The sequence below is a fragment of the Apus apus genome, chromosome 22 (genome assembly GCF_020740795.1).
Source record: "Apus apus isolate bApuApu2 chromosome 22, bApuApu2.pri.cur, whole genome shotgun sequence".
Taxonomy (NCBI): domain Eukaryota; kingdom Metazoa; phylum Chordata; class Aves; order Apodiformes; family Apodidae; genus Apus; species Apus apus.
This window is the reverse complement of record NC_067303.1, coordinates 562,147-580,651: the sequence shown is the minus strand read 5'-3', so window position 1 is coordinate 580,651 and position 18,505 is coordinate 562,147. Positions and strand designations below refer to the sequence as shown.

Here is an 18,505-nt window from a genome sequence, read left to right as displayed (position 1 = left end):
AAGCAACAGAAGTTGGGGCTACGTGAACCGACTCACAACCAACCTCCTCTTTGCTCCCCTCAGATCTCTCTATTTGCCAGTCTTCTCTTGGCTTTTGATGTCTGTTGTGTGTCTGTGGGGTGGGGTTTTTTTTTTGCTGTTATTATTTTTACTGGCAGTAAGAAAGAGAATCTTTAAAGTGGTAGAAGAAAATGGGAGAGTTGAATATTGCAAGAGACCGAGTCACTTGGCCTGTGGGGCTCTTCTGGTGGTGATGATTGGTGCAGAGTTGGTCCAGGCAGAGCAATAATCCAACTCTCCCTCTGGGGCATTGACTCAGTTCTCTCACCCCCAAGGCTAGCAGACACCTTTGCAAATGATGGCATCTTTGTAGTCACAGGGAGGGGACATGTTTTGAGCCACCCTCCAGCATCATCTGCAGCTCTGGGAACCACTGTGCTTCCAAACTAAGGCTTGGGGCTGATGGACAGACAGACAGAGATGGAAACTGTTGATCCCCACCACCCCAGCGGCTGCAAGGCATCTGTGAACAACATGCACAGCTCCATAATTGTGTGGGCCAGGGCAGAAGATCTGGCTGATGCTGCAGCAGAAGCAGAAGTGAGGATCACAGAATGGTTTGGGTTGGAAGGGACCTTGGTCACCCAGTTCCAACCCCCTGCATAGGCAGCGACGCTTTCCATTAGACCAGGTTGCTCCAAGCCCCATCCAGCCTGCCCTTGAACACTTCCAGGGATGGGGCAGCTGCAGCTTCTCTGGGCAACCTGTTCCAGCCTCAGTGAGACGTGTGGATGAAGAGCCCAGGTGCCTTCAGCAGATCTGCTGTCTCCAGGAATCATACGTCAAGTCCAAGGTCTCCAAGTATTTTAGTTGCTGGTCTTGGGGAGAAAGTGGCAGGTTTGTTTGGATTCAGGCAGATATGGAAAAACTACAGTTGATAATGTGGAGCTCTGAGAAGAGAAAGAGGAAATCTGATAACTCATGAGCAGTGCTTTGGCCTGTCTTACACTGAGCCATCTCAGAGGCATTTGGTCCTTGGAGACACATTCCCACATTTTGGTTTAAGAAACCCAGAGGAGAAGTTCAAGCTCCACAGAGCGTTACTGCTCTTTTTACTTTGGATCTTGTCTGCACAGTTCTGGAACCTGCTGGCATCTTAGCAGATTTATTCATTAAATACTACAGGATGCCATGGAGAAGTCAAGTTGCCCCATGTCCTGCTGGAAACAGGACTGCCATGGCTTGGAAGTGTGCTCAGAGGCTTTGACCTCGTGGCTTGGCCTTGCTTTGCTAGTCCTTGAACCTGCCCTGCTTAATGTGGCTGTCTGGGCCAGCTGAGCACATCCATCATCAGTCAATCAGTCATGGGCCAACCACATAGACCCAGCTTCTCCAAAACAGATCCCCAGAGTAAGAAAAAGACAGCCCCAGCCCAAGGAACATGGTTATAGCGGAGGAAGAACCCCAGTGTGAAGGTGAGCAAGTCACTGATTCTTGTGCAGTTCCCATCCCTAATTCCTCACATGTGCTCCTCAGGGATCAGGCCTGTTTTGGTGGGGTGCCCCATGCCAGAAGGCTGCCCCCAGGATGCAGCCAAAGCAGTATACCAGTGATGGCAGTCAACTATCATCTCCAGGCAGTGGTAGGTACATCCTGTTTCCGCTGACTATGATGAAGCCACATGCTTCATCTACAGAGCCAAGGAATTTGGGTCTTAGGGAAGGAAGAGTCTTGGGAATAGTTTCCTGCTGCCAGGACCATTAAGCAGAAGCAGAAATAACCTCAGGCAGTGGTATGAGATCTCTCTCTTGCACAACCAAGGATCTCATCTCCTTCACTTGGTCAGCTGAGCTTCTGGATGCACCCAACAGTGCATATCTGAAGTTTAATGCTCTTGCACATCACCCGGGTTGTCCCTGCCTCTTCTGTTCATCTGCTGGAGGGAATGTTCTCAGATCTGTAGCTAGAAAGGCCAGAAGGGATTCTTGGATTGTGGGGAGCTCATGCAGAGGTGCAGGATGATGCATTTCATTGGCAGCTTTTGATGGAGAAGTGGCAAATGACCCGTTGAAGGGGCACTACCTGCAGCCAAACCACAGCAGTGGCCATTTCCCCTTTTCTGGCACTGGAAGACCTGAAGATATTTTCATTTCAAATTCAGCTGGCTTTGAAAAATGACTACTAGGAGTTGGTGTGTTTGGTAGGTCACTTTGTTTCTTCTGCCCATTCATGAAAGGCCAGAATACAAGTGAACATCCCCCCTAGGTACCCTCTACAGAAGCCCCAGAGCTTCTGATCACTGAGACCTCAGTGGCACATTTTTTGCTTCCCCAGCAGTGTCTGCCAGGGAAGGGGGATCTGCAATATTAAACTGCTATGAAAGGACAATCATACCTCAATTAACATTTAAAAGGAACTGTCAAGGATTTGAAATACACTGCAGAGGAGATGAGATGTGAAGTCTGTGAGCACATGGGTTTGCTCCTCCATGTCCCTCAAGCTTGGTGGCACACTCATGGGGGAAGAACACCTAGACATCTCCCCTGAGGACTGTGAAGCAACCCAGGGCAGGCCCGCGTGGTCCTGCAGAACCCTGGGGGTCCCTGCTGACCAGTAGGCTGCAGAGAGATGTGGGGGAGCAGCTCACCAGACATCTGGTCCAGGCATCTCAGCACCTTCAGGTGGGACAGTCGTACTCTGGGACCTTCTCCCTGCTGAACCAGCTCCCTCCTTCAGTCCAGCTTGGGGAAAGTGCTCATTACACCAGTGCACAGGCTCTCCTTGGGTTTACTGCCTTCCTCCCCCCCTGCTCCCATCTCCTCCTCTTCCTTCAATGGCTGAGGCCATGTCTGACCAGCAGCAGGACACTGCGAGGCCACACGCCTCCCTTGGCAGGGCTCCTGCAGCCCAGCTCAGCAAGAGAAGCTGGAGCAGGAAAGGGGCTCACAGGCCTTTCACAGCAGCAGCAGAATAAATCTAATTTATAGACACAGCAAAATGCGGCTAAAGCAGGAGCTGAAATGAATGCAAAGCACACAGAGGTCTCAAGTTATCGGCATGGTAACATTTTTCCTGACTATCTCTGGTTTCCTGCCCAGGTCTGTCTTTGTAGCTTCCTCCCAGACAACTGGACCTTTGCTCTGAAGTGAAAATGAAAGCTGGGGAAGGAAAGAAAAAAATCAGGAAATGAATTCTTCAGATCTGCTCGGTGAGGCATCAACCCCATCTGCCAGCTCCCTCTGACAGGGAGCGAAGCGTGGCTGGGTGGCAAAGAAAGGCTTTTAAAAAGAGATAAATAAGTAAATGAAAATAAAATAAAATAAAAGGCACAGCTGCAGCTGGGAATCAAGGCTGGGCTCCCATCTCACCTCAGAGAGGTGAGACAGGGAGGATGAGGTTGGAGTATCCTTCCATCACTCACAGGGGTGAGGATGGAGAAGCTTGTCTTCCTGTTCCCTGGTTTGTTGGGATAATGGGAACAAGATGGTGGGAAATATTCTGAGGCAGCTCCAACTAATTAGGAGAGAGAGCAGAGCTTGGCTGGAAAGGGGAAAAAGGCAGGAAGAAGGAAAGCACTTTGTGCTCTGGAGCACTGTGCCCTGCTGCAGAAATGTGGGGCCACAAGGATGAGCAGAGGACTGGAGGACCTGCCATATGAGGAGAGGCTGAGAAAACAGTTCGTTCATCTTTGAGAAGAGAAGGTTTTGGGGAGACCTTATCACCGTGTTCCAGTACTTAAAGGGTGGTTCCCAAGAAGATGGAGAGTCCTCATTTACAAGGAGTCACATGGAAAAGATAAGGGGTCGTGGGCACAAGTTGCTTCTGGGGAGATTCCAGTTGGACAAAAGAACATTCCCTGTGAGGACAGTCAAACATTGGAATAGTCTCCCAAGGGAAGTGGTGGATTCCCCAAAATTGAACAGTTTTAAGTCTCAGCTTGACAGGGTGCTGAGCCATCTCATATCAACTACAGTATTACCTAGAAAGGTTGGACCAGGTGATCCTTGAGGTCCTTTCCAGCCTGGCATTCTATGATTCTATTAATGTTTAAAGGTCCCAAAATAAATCCATGATGAGCAGCCAGCCCAAGCCCATCTGCCTCTCCAGAGGTGGTGGTCGTCCCCATCCCAACCAAGACCACCAGTGTCCCATCAGGCAGGAGTTGGCATCTTCATGAGGCATTAATAGTCTTCAAGGCTTTGCAGGTTTCCAACATTGGAGTGAACCTGCCTCCAAAGCAAACTTTGCACCCAAACCTCCAGGTGCTGGCAAAGACCTCACAGTTTGCTACCAAGCAACATCCATAGGGCTCGAGAGGTCCAAGGCTTGTGTTTTTCCATCCACATTGGTCACCTCTCCTTCAAGACTGGCTCATGGGGAAGGTGACTGGGAAGGAGCATCATTGGCTCCTCTGGCCAGATCTCCTCTCTCTTTGCAAGGAAAAGTGGCAGCTTCTCAAGCCTAATTTAGCAGTCTTTAATCTGAGTTATTCCAAAGCACACTCGCCACTTCCTTCGTGCGTTCCCGCAGGATGATGGGCTGATTTCATAGAAGGAAAAGCCTTAAGCAAATCTTGTCACACGAGAAAATTGATTTTTCAAAACTGACTTTTACAAGATTACTGGTGGCTTTTTTCCCCTCATCTTTCTTCTCTATCGTTCCCTTCCAGTCTCACGAGGTGGCTTCAGATCTAAGGAAATTAGAGATGCTGTGACTAAATTGAAAATGCAAAAAGGAGGAGAAGGAGGAAAAAAAGAAAAGACACCCAGCACTCAGCACCTCCTCTCCTGCTGCTTCTGAAGGATATGGCCTCACGTGCTTGTACCTGTGAAGCAGCAGAGATGCCTCCTTTCCTTCTCCCACCAACGTCCACATGACATCAGGAAAGTCTGTCAAAGGATTATGTCAGCACCTGGCTGGGAACATCCCCCGATGGGTGTTCCTTGGTGTTCCCAAGCTGGATTGCAGGGTTTTTTCTTTTCTCTCCTTCAATCCCTCTGTTTTATTTTCTTTTTCTCTTACCACTCGATTCAGAGACATCTCAGTGTGCTTAGTTTAAAAAAGAAAAAGGAGAGGAAGAGTTGCCTTGAAGTAATTTCGGGCAGCTTAAAATATGCAAAGCTTTTGTGTTCCTGTGGTAAAAATAATGAATTCTCTTCCAGCTTCTGAGCAGGGAAAGATGTTGATTTAAGAGGCCTTCAGCTCCGTTTGAGGTTTTTTTGCTTTCATGCCGTGGGATGGGGAACGTGGCCAGGGACAAGTAAGGTGGGAGTGACCAGGCAGGGTATGCAAGAAGGACCTGAGATGGGTTGTACCCACCTCTTGCTTCCCTCTTTGCTCCTTTAGTGCAGTTTTCAGGAGGAAGAGGGGGATTTAAATGGAGAACAAAGCTGTTAGCACCTATGTCTCTTCTCCTATATAACAAGTGATAGGACAAGAGGAAACAGCCTCAAGTTGTTCCAGAGAATGTTTATGTTGGATATTAGGGACAAGTTCTTCCCCAAAAGGGTTGTCAGGCCCTCAAACAGGTTACCAAGAGCAGTGGTGGAGTTACCATCCCTAAAGGCTGTGTAGATGTGGTGCTGAGAGACATGGTTTCATGGTAGTGGTGGGACTTGATGATCTTCAGGGTCTTTTCCAACCAAAACAATTGTATGGTCCTGTGTTTCTGTTCTGTCACCATCTCTGCTCTGGTAAACCAGCAGCGATGTGATGATTGCGGTCATCATGTCATCATCAGTTACTGTTCATTTGACTAATTCCCCAAGCAGTGTCCTTGAAAATGTATGTGTTTAAAACGTGTCCTGGTAATTTCCCCCGTACACGTGACTGCTCTTGGACACGAACAGTCAGAGGACTCACCCTGCCATATTTAGGCAAGTTGTCCTGGTGTGCTTGTCAGGTGGAGACAGCCTGGTAATGCCCACCCCAGAAAGACCTGACAGGAATTCTGGCCTCATCCAGTGCCAGATCATGGAGTTAATGCTAGCTTCAGGTTCTGAAATTATCCTTGGATTTGTGTTCCTACACAAACTCTCTGGAAGCTGCTGGCAAATAGGAAAGCAAAGGCAGCAGACAAGTTGTTGGCTTGGGATTTGGAGGCCGTCTGTAAAGCATCAGGCAGTGCTCATTGCTCAGCTCTGCTTTGCTATTGAAGTGTGTAATTAAGGACTTAATGGTTTTACTTTTAGAGAGTCGTGTTTTTTTGTTTTTGTTTTTGTTTTTTTTAAATGCTGTTTCTTGCTGTTTTGTGCCAAAGTGGGTAGATAATCACAAAGCTTTTATGAATCAGTTGTCATACTGGTGAGCAGCCATGACTGATTCTTTCCTCATGACGTGGCTGAGAAGAGCAGCATTGTCACCAGAGCAGTCTAAGGGGATTCAAGAGGCTTGGCCAAGAATAGTGACTTGAGCATCATTTTGGAGATGGATGGATGGTTGAATTCCGTCATGAAAAGACGAGCAGATATTTCTGTGAACTTGGAACTTTGTTCTGCTTCTCCACCCAGATCTTGCCCATGATTTTGCATTAGCACAAGGGGAATGCATTTGTGGAGATGTAATTTATTATTCCTCCTGATTAATTGCCAGATCCCCACGTTACCCACAGTTCAGCCAGTGGGAACCCCTGTCAGCTTGCACAGAAACCACTGCTCTTGGCATCTTCTGCAAGATGATTCCCACAAAATGAGGACTCGGCCCATCTTCACCTCAGCTGGTTGCCTCTGAGCATAGTTGCCTCTGTTGATAATTCTAACTTGAATCATTTGATCTAGGCACAGTTCAGCCCTGAATAATTAACAGTTCTGGCAGGACCTGCCAAGGAACCTGCCAGAGAAGGAGCTGTGCCTCACACCAACCCAAGGACATGCCAGAATTCACAGATAGAGCCTGAAAAGCAAGTGTGAAGGATGGGATGGCAACAGCAGCTGTCAGGGGGACAGAAGAGCTTTAGGGGGTTGTGGTGAGTTTGCTCAGAGCTGGGGCTGGAGACTCAGAGGGAGCCAGATCAGGCTGTTGGACATTATGTTCAAAGCAGGGAGCATTTCCTGGCTCTTTGACACATCCAAGGTTGGTCACCCTCTTGAAGAGTTAATACAAACCTGTCCTGAGGTCTGTCTCCAATCTCCATGTCAACAGGAGGTGCTGAAGCCCTCTGACACAACAGATCTCAAACCACAAAGCTCTTGAAAACATCCCAAAATCAAGCTCAGTTCAAAAGCTCAGAGGCCTTTAGAGTCAGCCAGGAAAATGAAGACCGTTTGGAAAGCCCCAGCCAACCCACAGTTCTCCAGCCATGGACAAATCCCATCAATGTAGGTGACTGCGTAGAAGGAAAATCAAGTTTGAACAGTTTCACAGCACAGAGTCACTTTACACTTAGTAGGAGGATAAACACTACAGAGGCTTAGTGCTCTGACATGCCAGCATCCATAAATCTGGCTACAGGAGTTCTGCTTCAGGGGTGGAGTGGGGTGGGAAGACCCCAGAAAGGACTAATCCCTTTAAATGATTTGAGGAAACCCAAAGCACGTGACGAAATTGGATTACCCATGCAAGGAACAATAGTGAAGCTCTTAGTCACCTCTGTGGTGTGGACAGGCAAGTCAAGATGATGTAGGCAGGGGAAATGAAATGCACATTGCTGCCCAAAGGGGTAAAAATCCCCGCAGGAGGGGTGACACCTCTGAGCTCATCCAGCCTATGGGGTGACTCACAGCCCCAGCATTTCCCCAGGATAAGCCATCTTGACAGCTGGCTGTCATAGCCTGCATCTTCAGACCCATCTAAATGGTCTTTGCACCTAGAAAAAAACAGGAATTTAACATTAGTAACATTAGGGGGGGAAGTACAATTTTCATGTGATCCTATGGCCCTGGGGCCGAGGATTTAAGAAGGGGAGAGGAGTTATGGCAAAAGAGGGTGGATTTGTGAAAGGGGAGGGCAAGAAAAGCATCCAATGTGACAAGAGAAGCACCAAAAGAGGAATTAGTGGGGGCAGGATTGGTGCACAGACCCCTCCTGTGAGGGGTGGGGGAGGAGAGGGGATTTTAAACAGCGCCAGATCTAACACATCTGCATTTTGGTTTGATCTGTCAGAAGAACAGCTTGATTTGCAGGAGGAATCACCCAGCCTGTGAAGTTTTCTTTTTAAATGGCAATAGTTTCTCCATCACTGAGTCTCCAATTCCCTTCCAGAGGGGATGCACATCCCTACCAGCCCCTTGTCCCAGCTGCAAAAGCTGTTGTCTGTAGCATCACAGAATCATTAAGGTTGGAAATTGCCTCTAAGATCATCAAGTCTAGCTGTCAACCCAACACCAACATGCCAACTAGACCATGTCCTGAAGTGCTATGTCCACATGTCCCCTACAGCCTGTGCCGAAGTGCTGGGAATACGCAGCTACCAGAACACGGTGTGGGATGCACGTGCTGTGGGCAGGGATTATTCCTTCCAAGAGATTATTCCCCTGACAAGATATCCCTGGGGTCTGTGGCCAACTCTGACATGCACAGAGGTCCCCACAGCATGCTCCAGGCTGGATCAGTCCTTCCTGGTCCCGGGGTTGCAGGGCATAGCGTCGCATCATTGATTATCCACACGGCTCATCAACCAGCGCTCACTGTTTCCAGCGGTTGATCAGTCAAGTCATTGACAAGTTAACAGCTTTGTTTACTTCTTCCCCTCCACTTGGGGCCAGTTTGTTCTGATCACTGTGTTATTTTGAGTGTTTTCTCACCAAAATGAACCGTGGCTTGTACAGGCTGTGCCAGTGACACAGCTTTAATTGTGTCCTCTGGGATGACACAAGAGAAACCGTCTCACCTTGGGCAGCCCTGGGATATTCCTGCCCATCCCAGCTCCAGTACCCTGATGCTCTCCTGAGAGCTGAACTCTGGTTGCACATCTTCAGATTTGACTTGGGGAGCTCCGAGTAGCCCCTCACTAATTTTTCCCACTCTTGGGACCTCCTGATGATGAGGAGATCTGAGGACAGGCACCTCCCCTAAAGCCTGTGGTTTGATGAGCAATCAGGCCTCCTGGCTTGGCAGGAGGGGGAACGCTGAAGCTGAGATGTGATGGGAAATCAAGCCCGAGGTTTCTTCTGCACAGCAAGGTGTTATTATTGTCATCAAAACCCCAGAGTGTTTAAAAACAATCAGACTCCAGGAGTAGGTGTATTGCAGCAAGCACAATCAGACACCAAACATGTCCCTGTCTGGGATTTGAGCCTGAACTCTTGACATTTGGGAACACATTACAGCCTTTCTCACTGTTTATTTTCTGAAGAAAAAACACTTCGGGGGAAAAAAATAGGCAGAAGGAGATTAGGACAGTTGGCAGCTCTACTCTGAGGTGCCACATCTCCACCATTAGGACCTCAAGTATGACAGGTACCATGAGCTTTGCTCCCCGAGCTCCAGGACTGGCCAACCATCAGCAAGGATGCTCAGCACTTTGCTGAGGGCTCTGTCCTCCTGAACTTGATTAAACCCAAGCTGGAAGACCCAACCTTGTAATTTAGAGGGTGGAGAGATGACCTGTCGCCAGATGATAAATGAACCCCCTGCATCAGCAGGGAGGGAGAACTACAAGCGTGTGGCTGGGGAGTCTCACAAGGCCCACACATCTTCATTAGGGAAGGAGAAAGCAGGAGAAGAGGAATAACTCCATAGATCAGCATTATGGAAATTTACTCCTAATAAAGAAATAATTTGCTCGATGCATCACACCGGAGCCGTGTGGGGGGCAGTGACACCCTCGGGCTGTGTCGCTCGCTCCATCATTCCTCACAAGACTTGTCACTCCAGAGGGATGCTCTGTGAGTGTGGAGCTGCTGGCACAAGCCCATCTTGGACCTCCGAAGGATGCCAGCACATCATCCATGGAACACCATCCTTCTCACAGAATCACAGAATCACCAAGGCTGGAAAAGACCTTTAAGATCATCAAGTCCAGCCTATGACCAACACCCCTTCATCTCCAGACCATGGCACTAAGTGCCACCTCCAGCCTTTCCTTCAACACCTCTGGGGATGGTGCCTCCACCACTTCCCTGGGCAGTCCATTCCACTGTCTGGTCACCCTCTCCATGGGAAGTGCTTCCTGATATCCAACCTAAACCTCCCTTGGAGCAGCTTCAGGCCAGGCCCTCTCATCCTGTCACTGGTTGCCTGGGAGGAGAGCCCAGACCCCACCTGACCATAACATCCCTTCAGGGAGTTGTAGAGAGTGAGAAGGTCCCCCCTGAGTCTCCTCCAGGCTAAACAACCCCAGCTCCCTCAGCCTCTCCCTGTAAGACTTTCTCTCTAGTCCTTTCACCAGCCTTGTTGTCTCCTCTGGACCTGCTCCAGCACCTCAAGATCCTTCTTGCAGTGAGGGGCCCAGAACTGCACCCAGGACTGGAGGTGAGGCCTCCCCAGTGCTGAGCACAGGGGAACAATCACATCCCTGCTCCTGCTGGCCACACCATTCCTGGCACAAGCCAGGATGCCCTTGGTCACCTGGGCACACTGCTGGCTCATGTTCTTGTTTCTCCACCAGCTCCTTGCTGCGGGGATCCAGGGGAGCAGAGGGATGCAGGGTGGTGCTGGCAGCTGTCACGCACGGGGTTGACTCCTGTCTGAGGAAGAGAGGGCACTGCCATGTTGCAGCACAAGGAAGTGAAGGTGCTGCTGGCAAGAAAGCAACAATAGCTATTCTCCCAGCAATCTGTAGCAATTAATAGCCATTCCCAGGAATGAAATGCTAATTAATTCATTCCCTCAGCCATGCATTTATTTAAGGCATTTGTGGGTGTTCTTGGTGCTTTTATGAAGCAATTAAAATGCATCCAAGAAAATATTTATCTTTTAAGTCATTCTTAGTAAATACAATTTATATGGCACGCATCTGCTTTATTTTGCATCGTTAATTAAAAACTATAATACACTCCACCTCCCTGGGTTACACACCCTCAGAACAGCCAATCTGCTGGTTCAAGGAGCTGGTGGCTGCAGAAAAACCTCCTTAGCAAAGGTCCCTGGAGCCAGCAGGATGGATTGAAGTGGTGCTTGATGGGGCGTTGTAGATCTCAGAGAGCCCCGACATCCCTGCGCTGCTGGGAGATGCTGGAGAGAGCTGTGGCCTGACAAGGAGCTTTGTAAAGAAAATTATGGATGAGTCCTACAGCCTTCCCAAGGCTGTAGAGTGAAGATCTTGGTCGCACACGCTGTTTGGTGAAGAATTACAAGCCCTTGTTGTGCAGACAGAGGAATTTATTTGTTGCCATGAGCTTGGGCAGCGCTGGGAGGATGAAGTGCTCGCTAGTGATGCTCTCCTTGTCCTGATGCTCTGCAGGGCACATCACACTCGTGTTGTGAACACCATTAGCTCTTCATGGGCTCCACCAGCCTGGAAGCCCAGCCAGAAACATAGTCCTGAGGAAGAAGTGATGGAGCTGCTGTGTTTTACCCCGTGTACAGGAGATTCTGCTGAGCATCTTCCACTGAGCCCCTGGGAAGAAGCACAGGTGCTTTGTCCTGGTGTTTGGCAGGTTTCCTTTGGAAACCAGAGCAGGTCTCTGAGACACTGGCAGATGAAAACCAAAACAAAGTCATGGCACTGCTTTTGAACTAACGTATCCCACATTGTCCTTTTTTATTTGCTTGTGAGCACTCTTAGCTGGGAAGTGATCAATGCAGTCAAAAAAATATTCTTTCCCTGGAGAATGTCTCTGTAGAAAAGTTCCCCCCTCTTAGCTTTAGGTTTTAAAAGAACCCAGTAGAGGTATTTAATGTTTAATCTTTATTTAATTTAATTAATTAATCTAATTATTTAATCTTTAATCACTTTTTTCAGTACTGTCTGCAATAACCCCTTTAATTCTTGGATCAAAATAGCTGTTTCTGGTTGACTTTTTCTTTCCTCCATCACCTGGACTCCTTCAATTCCTTGAAGTTCCTGAACTGAGAGGCACTGGGCACTCCATCCAGAGAGGCCAGAGAAAAATAAGCACAGGTTAGAAGTATGGGGAAGGAAACAGCAAAATGAAACTCAGTCTGGAGAGGAAAAAATTCCCATCTGGGAAACAGGTGGAGGTGGTGCTTGGTGAAGAGAAAATGTGCAAAGCCCAAGGGGTGAGGGACAACAGCAGAGAGGGTTCTACATCTGTGCTGGCTAAATGGGACAGTGAGGAAAAGTGATAAATTTGGAGCTGAGTCCTCCAAAGGTGCCTGGTAAAGAGCAGGCAGTGAAGGCCTCTCATGGGGATGCTGCCACTGTCACCCCATAGGAACCACCTGAGGAGCACTGGGTAGGTGGGACATGGTCTGTGGTGTCACCTCTGCTAGGCCAACCTCTGAGTCCTTTCCTGCAGCATGGCAAGCCCAGGGAAACCATGGGAAGAGGTCTTTGGGCAGGATTCCCAAGGGCAGACCCTTGCCCCTCTCCTTGGGCAGGCTGAGCATGGGGAACACACACAATGGTGTTAAGGTCCCCTCACACAGACCTGTCCCCAGAGCCCTGGGTTGGCTTAAGAAGAAAACCAGCAGCAAAAAGTCCCAAGTGACAAAGTCATACAAGGAGACACTAAAGAAGGTAAACGTATAGAGTGTGGAAAAGACCCTGGACAACATGTTTCCAACATAAGCACCTTCAAGATAACAGTAAAAATGCAAGAAGCCCTCCAGGATGGTAGTACAAGGAGCACTGTCTGGGAGCCAGGCTGGATGTAATAACAGTGGTGAGACAATTGGAAGAAATGAGGAAGAGCTGAAGCAGTGGAGTTTTTGGATGGGGCTGCTGGAGTGTCCTCCACACCTTGGCTCCATTTTATTCAGATTCTGTTTATAAGTAATTACTGAAGGGTGAAGAGGTGCCTAAGACATGTTGTGGGCTTGTTATAAACATGAGGATCTTGCCTTCGGGCTGTCAGTGAGCACGTGACGGGAAGCTCTACCAGAGGGTTATCAGCTGGTGGTGTTAAAAACCAGCCTGACATAATAAAGCTGCTTGTTCAGCCACAGCCACATTGATTTAGCAGTGTTAAGCCTTGGGAAAATGGAGCAAGAACCTTGATCTCTGCTGAAGCACAAAGAATCACCCATTGTGAGACATCTGCATGCTGGGGAAATCGAGTTCTGCAGGAGCGACTGGTTTTGAACAAATCCATGAACAAATCCACCCCACCTTGCCAGGGTTGGTGGTGGGTATTTTCCCAAGCTGTTGCAAACAGACAGCTCCTGGAAACCTCCATTTTTGCTTGCTTTTGCAACATCCAGGAGGACCTCAGCTGAAGTCTTCCCAGCTCCAGCCCTCCTCCAGATGGTTCTCCTTTTGGTTTCCAAGCCCCAGTAGCCTCCATGTCTCTGCTGGGAGGAGGATCTGCAGGTAGGCTGGAGGACATGGCTCATGGAGCCCACAAATCACATGTATCCTCATCTTTAAACCTCCTTCTTGTGAGGCCTTGAAGTGGGCTGCCCAGCGAGGTGGTGCAGGCACCCTCCCTGGAGGTGTTCAAAAATGGGGTAAACATGGTGTTTTATAAGATGGTTTAGTGGTTGGAGGTTATAGGGCAGACGGTTGGACTTGATAATCTTGAAGGTCTTTTCCAACCTCGATGATTCTATGAGTCTATGACTCCTTTGCAGGGTAGGGAAGGTGGCTTATGTGCAAACAAAACAGGAAAACACCAGGCAGAAGAGAAGTGCTGGATTCCCCCATGGTTTGCTGCCACACTCAGCCCATCCCAGACCACTGCAAGGAAGTGGCTTCTCGTGCCTTCCTTCGAGCATCCATGGGGACAAAGCTGTAAAGGAGTTTAATGGAGCAGAAATACTCCTGACAAAAAGCACAAGCTGTTTCCACATTCACCAGCTGAAGTTTCATGTCCCTGGAGGTTTCTACCTTCCTCCCTGATAGCTTTCTTTCATCCAGTGTGGCTGAGTGGTGGCTTTTTGACTAGGAGGAAATGAGGACCTGTCTCTTCTCCACACCCTGTGTGAAGTTTCAGGGATTAGATATCGGGGCTCGGGCAGATCCCCCAGCTCTCTCCCCCCACTGCCTGGGGAAGAGGAGCATCCCCAAGGGACAAGGTGATGCTCTCCACGATGGGCAGCATCATTCCCATTGCAGGGAGGCAGCAGGGCAAAGCAGATCCCATCTGGAGGCAGGGAACAAAGCTGGCCAACCTCTCCCAAGCCCCTTGGCTTGGGTTGCAGTTCCTCTGGGGAGAGAACAGCATCACTAAAGCATCACTGACCATCCAAACTGGGAAGATGTCACTTGGGCTGGTTTTGCCATCCAAGGAACCTCCCTCATTGGCACACAAAACACATCCTGAGGAATAAAAGCGGCATCTTCTGATTAATTATCGAAGGGGGAGTCCAGGGAGGTGGGCAGGGCAGGAAAGCCAAAGTGGCCAGTCAGAATCTGTTAGAGGTGCAAAGATAAATGAAAGAGAGTGCAGAGCAGCGCATACAAATCAGCTCACATCTGCTCTGCTAATCCATCTCCTTCAAAGTACTGGTGTCATCAGATGGTGGAGGAAGCCTTGCAGGTCAGCTGTCATCATTCCATGACGTTCACGTTGGCAGGCGCCAGGGGAATTTGCTCCAGCAGCACTGTGGGAGTGTTTCCCAGCCTGCCCTGGAGCGGAGTTTCCTTTCACTCCAGCCCCACAAGGCTACAGACCTGTACCTGTTTGCTGCTGCTCCAGTTGACTGGGGCTGTATGAGTCTGGTGTTGAAGCAAGGACAACCCATAGCAGAGTGGTGGGGGTGAGCAGAAGACCCCTGGGAGGACCATGAGCAGACACTGTTCACAGCAGCCCCAAAACCAAACACCAACCCCACATGGGAAGAAGCATCCATGGCTGGTCCTGATGGGGCAAGTCCAGCTCCCAGAACCTGCATCTTTCCCAACCCAACCATAACACCCAGCATACCCAGAGGAGGGCAGCCCTGACACAAGGAGGCAGAGATTCCTCCAGGAAATCCTCTTCCCTCTAATTCACCTGTCAGTTGTTTGGGGAGGATTCTTCTTTTTTTTCTTTTTTCTCTTCCTCCCCCCCCCCAGGCTGCTGCCTGCACTTTCCTTCCCTTCCCACAAAGCTGGATCGAGTTTCACATTGCCTGACAGCATCTCCTGCCTTCCCCACCCACTGCAGAGTGGCTGGTTGCCACATGGTGCCCCATTAGGTCACATTTGCTCTTTGTTTGGCAAACAGCGGCTTAATTCAAGTGCTGAGTTGACAACTTGTTCTCCAAGACAATTTGCAAGTTGCTGTATTGCAAATGCCAGCTTGGCTTTTCAGGGTAAGGTTATTTCAGCTGCCTGAAAGGGAGGAAGTTCTCTTTGATTAGGGATGAAAAAATAGAAGAAAATAAAAAAAGGTTGAAAGTGGAGAGAAGCTGGGAAGCTTTTTAGTGGTTTTGATGTGGAAGGACCAGCAATGTTGCGTTCAGCAAGGGGCTGCTCTCCTGGTTGCCCATCTGGGGAGACAGAGATGTCCCATCCCTCCTATCATGGAGGTCTCCCACCCATGCCCCACAATCCCAAGGAATGAGGAGTATTCCCAGTGAAACAGGAAAATAGCAACTTTGGATCACTTTGGAAAGGTTTCAGTAGGGAAATAGGTACACATTGCTTTGGTGTCACCATCCAAACCTGCATTTGCAATCCCTACATCCATGGATGTGGATGATGCTGAGGACAAGTCAGGGCTGTCCTGCTGCCCCCCAGGACTACAAGCTGTGTGCTGGATGAGCAAGTCTGCACCATCACATATGTCTACATGACATGCAACACAAGACAAGACCACAATGCTGCTCTTTCCTCTTCAACAGGTGGGCAAAAAAGGGCCAGGTTATAAAGGAAGCATCTGGTGACTTCTATGAAACCATCGTGGACCACACCTTCTTCTTTGAGCCTGTCTCCTGCGAGGTCACCAACGCACTGGGCAGCACAAACATCAGCAGGACCGTGGATGTCTACTGTAAGTAATCTGCCATCTGGAGACTGGCTTCCCAGGGCTAAGCAGGGCCAGCAGAACTGCTGAAAATTAAAGGGAAGGGGATACAGGTAGATCAGAGATGCCTAGGGTGACCAAGTCTTGCTGGGCTCTCCTGCAGCTCCAGCTTTGTAAATGCTCTGGTGGTGGGACCCATGATTTCCTCTTGCTTTAGGAGCACAGATCTCATGGTGGTGGTCCTTGGGGAGCTGGTCATCCTGGGGTTGCAGCAGGCACCTGTCTCAGGTTCTCATCTTTATTTGTGGATCTTACATGTCTGTGGCCCATAGGTCCATCAAGACCTACCACTGCTTCCTCTAATGCAGTGACCTCTTTGGTTGGAGGATTTCTTGTTGACATACCCCATCACTGGGAGTAACTCCAGTCTCCTCTGTGCAGTTGGGCCCAGGATGGCAACAGAACCACAGTCCCTTCTCGTTGACCTGGGCTCAGATGCAGTCTTCAACTGTGCTTGGACTGGAAACCCATCTCTCACCATCGTCTGGATGAAGCGAGGCTCAGGCGTGGTAAGAATCTCTGCTGGGATTGTGGGGAATGGCACATTCTTGGCACAAGGGGCTGCATAATGCTCCCCATGGAGCAAAGACCATGCCTACAGGTTGGGAGCTCCTGGTTAGACACATGCTGGACCTACAAGGCTCCTCCAGAGACAGGAGACAGGTGGCATTGCAGAACAGCGGCTCCCAGGTCTGTGATGCATGTCCCCAGAGAGTCCAGAGAAGTGCATTAAGCAGAAAAGACTTTATTGCCTTTGTAATGTTTTGGATGAAAGCTTGTGTGGCTCAGAAGACATCTGGATGGCAGGCAGGAAGGTCATGCCTGGAATCCCATTTGGGAAAGGCAAAGGGAAAAGCAGGCTCCTGAAAATCAGTGCCAGGGTTGTCTGACCCTACCCCATGGAGCCCTCTAGAGCCACCTTCCAGCAATGGCCCAGCAGACTTCCCCACAGCTCTTGAACTCCATGATCTTACAGGTCTTTTCCAACCAGAACGATGCTGTGATTCTGTGATTCTTTTCTCCTGAAAAGCCTAAGGAGCTTTGCCAATATCAATCATGGCTCAGTCAGTCTAGGGAGATGCCAGCTCATCTGATCCCCTTGTTGCAGATAGGAGGGCTGAGCAAAGCCACTTTAAGAAGCTAAATGAGGGCCAGTGCATCAGAGTCATCAGGAAAGTGCAGGTTTGGGTTTGAAAAGCATCGTTCAGCAGCTCAGGACTTGGTACTACCAGAGAACTGGACTGGCAAGGGGGAGGTGGACAGGCTGAGTCGCTCCCTTCATCTCTGAGGAGCAGAGTGGACACTGAGGCATTAATTGTTGGTGTGTTTTTTCCAAATCATCAAGACCTCAGTGAAGACCATCTCCTGGGACATAATTGTAGACCTGGGAGACTTGCTGGCTCATGTCAGCAAAGGAATCCTGGTGGGTCACTAATCCCTGGCTGATTTCCCATCCTTGTTTCTCCTCATTATCAGCAACACTCTTGCACTGTTTGCTGCTATTCCATTTTCTCAAAGCTACTGGAGTGTGTCAGGTCAACTTCTTTCCTCCTGCTTTCCCAGGAGGAAGCAAAACAGAACCACCCACCAGACCAGGTTGCTCCAAGCCCCATCCAACCTGCCCTTGAACAGTTCCAGGGATGGGGCTTCCACAACTTCTCTGGGCAACCTGGGCAAGAGGGTTTCACCACCCTCATAGTGCACCCTCATGTCCAACCTCAATCTCCCTCTTCCAGTTTTAATCCATTCCTCCCTTACCCTCTCACTCCCTGCCCTTGTCCCAAGCCCCTCCCCAGCTTTCCTGGAGCCCCTTCAGGCACTGGAAGGTGCTCTAAGCTCTCCCTGGAGCCTTCTCTTCTCCAGGCTGAACAGCTCCAACTCATTCAGCCAGTTTCCATAGGAGTGGTGTTCCAGCCCTTGGATCATTTTTGGGGTCTCCTTTGAACTTGCTCCAAGAAGATGAAATCTTTGTAATGGATGCTAAAACACTGGGTTTAAAAGGGATCTGAAACCCTGCACCTCTGCTTCATGCCAGCTTAGGGGCGAGTCCCCCATCTTCCTGCTACAGGTCCATGTCCAAGCATTACTCAGGGCTTTCCATGAGCACTAAATCCCAAAGGCATCAACTGGCAGAGCCGGGGGCTCACTGAGCAAGAGGGTGTGTTGGAAGGAAGGAGAGGTGATGGGCCGGCCCCAGTCTGCCAAGTCCTGAGGGACTGAAACAAGGGCAACCATGGAGAACTAACCCTGAAGCACGTGTTTCCAGCAGGGAAACTCATTGCTCTGGAAGCTGCTGTTTGGTTTAGACCTGTCACAGGTTTTTTTCAATACCAGCACTGCCAGGATTCTGCTGACAGCCTCAGCCACATCCTTCCGCTTCAGCAATTTTCAAGGTTTAATAAAGCTACTAATTGCTGGGGCAGGAGGGCAGCAGGGCCAGGAGCCACGTTGCAGCTGGTCTCTAGGGACAGCCAAAAGCAGCTGTGATTTCCCTG

The 18,505-nt window shown here is 49.5% G+C and overlaps 1 protein-coding gene across 3 annotated transcripts in view; it reads left to right on the top strand.

Moving 5' to 3' along the window:
* Positions 1–18,505, top strand: part of KIRREL3 (kirre like nephrin family adhesion molecule 3) — a 327,293-nt gene that overhangs the window by 288,219 nt on the left and 20,569 nt on the right. For all 3 annotated transcript variants that reach the window (XM_051638419.1, XM_051638418.1, XM_051638417.1), the window contains 2 exons: positions 15,829–15,977; positions 16,392–16,519. In XM_051638419.1, the coding sequence (XP_051494379.1) occupies positions 15,829–15,977; positions 16,392–16,519 (277 nt within the window). The remainder of the gene's footprint in view (positions 1–15,828; positions 15,978–16,391; positions 16,520–18,505) is intronic.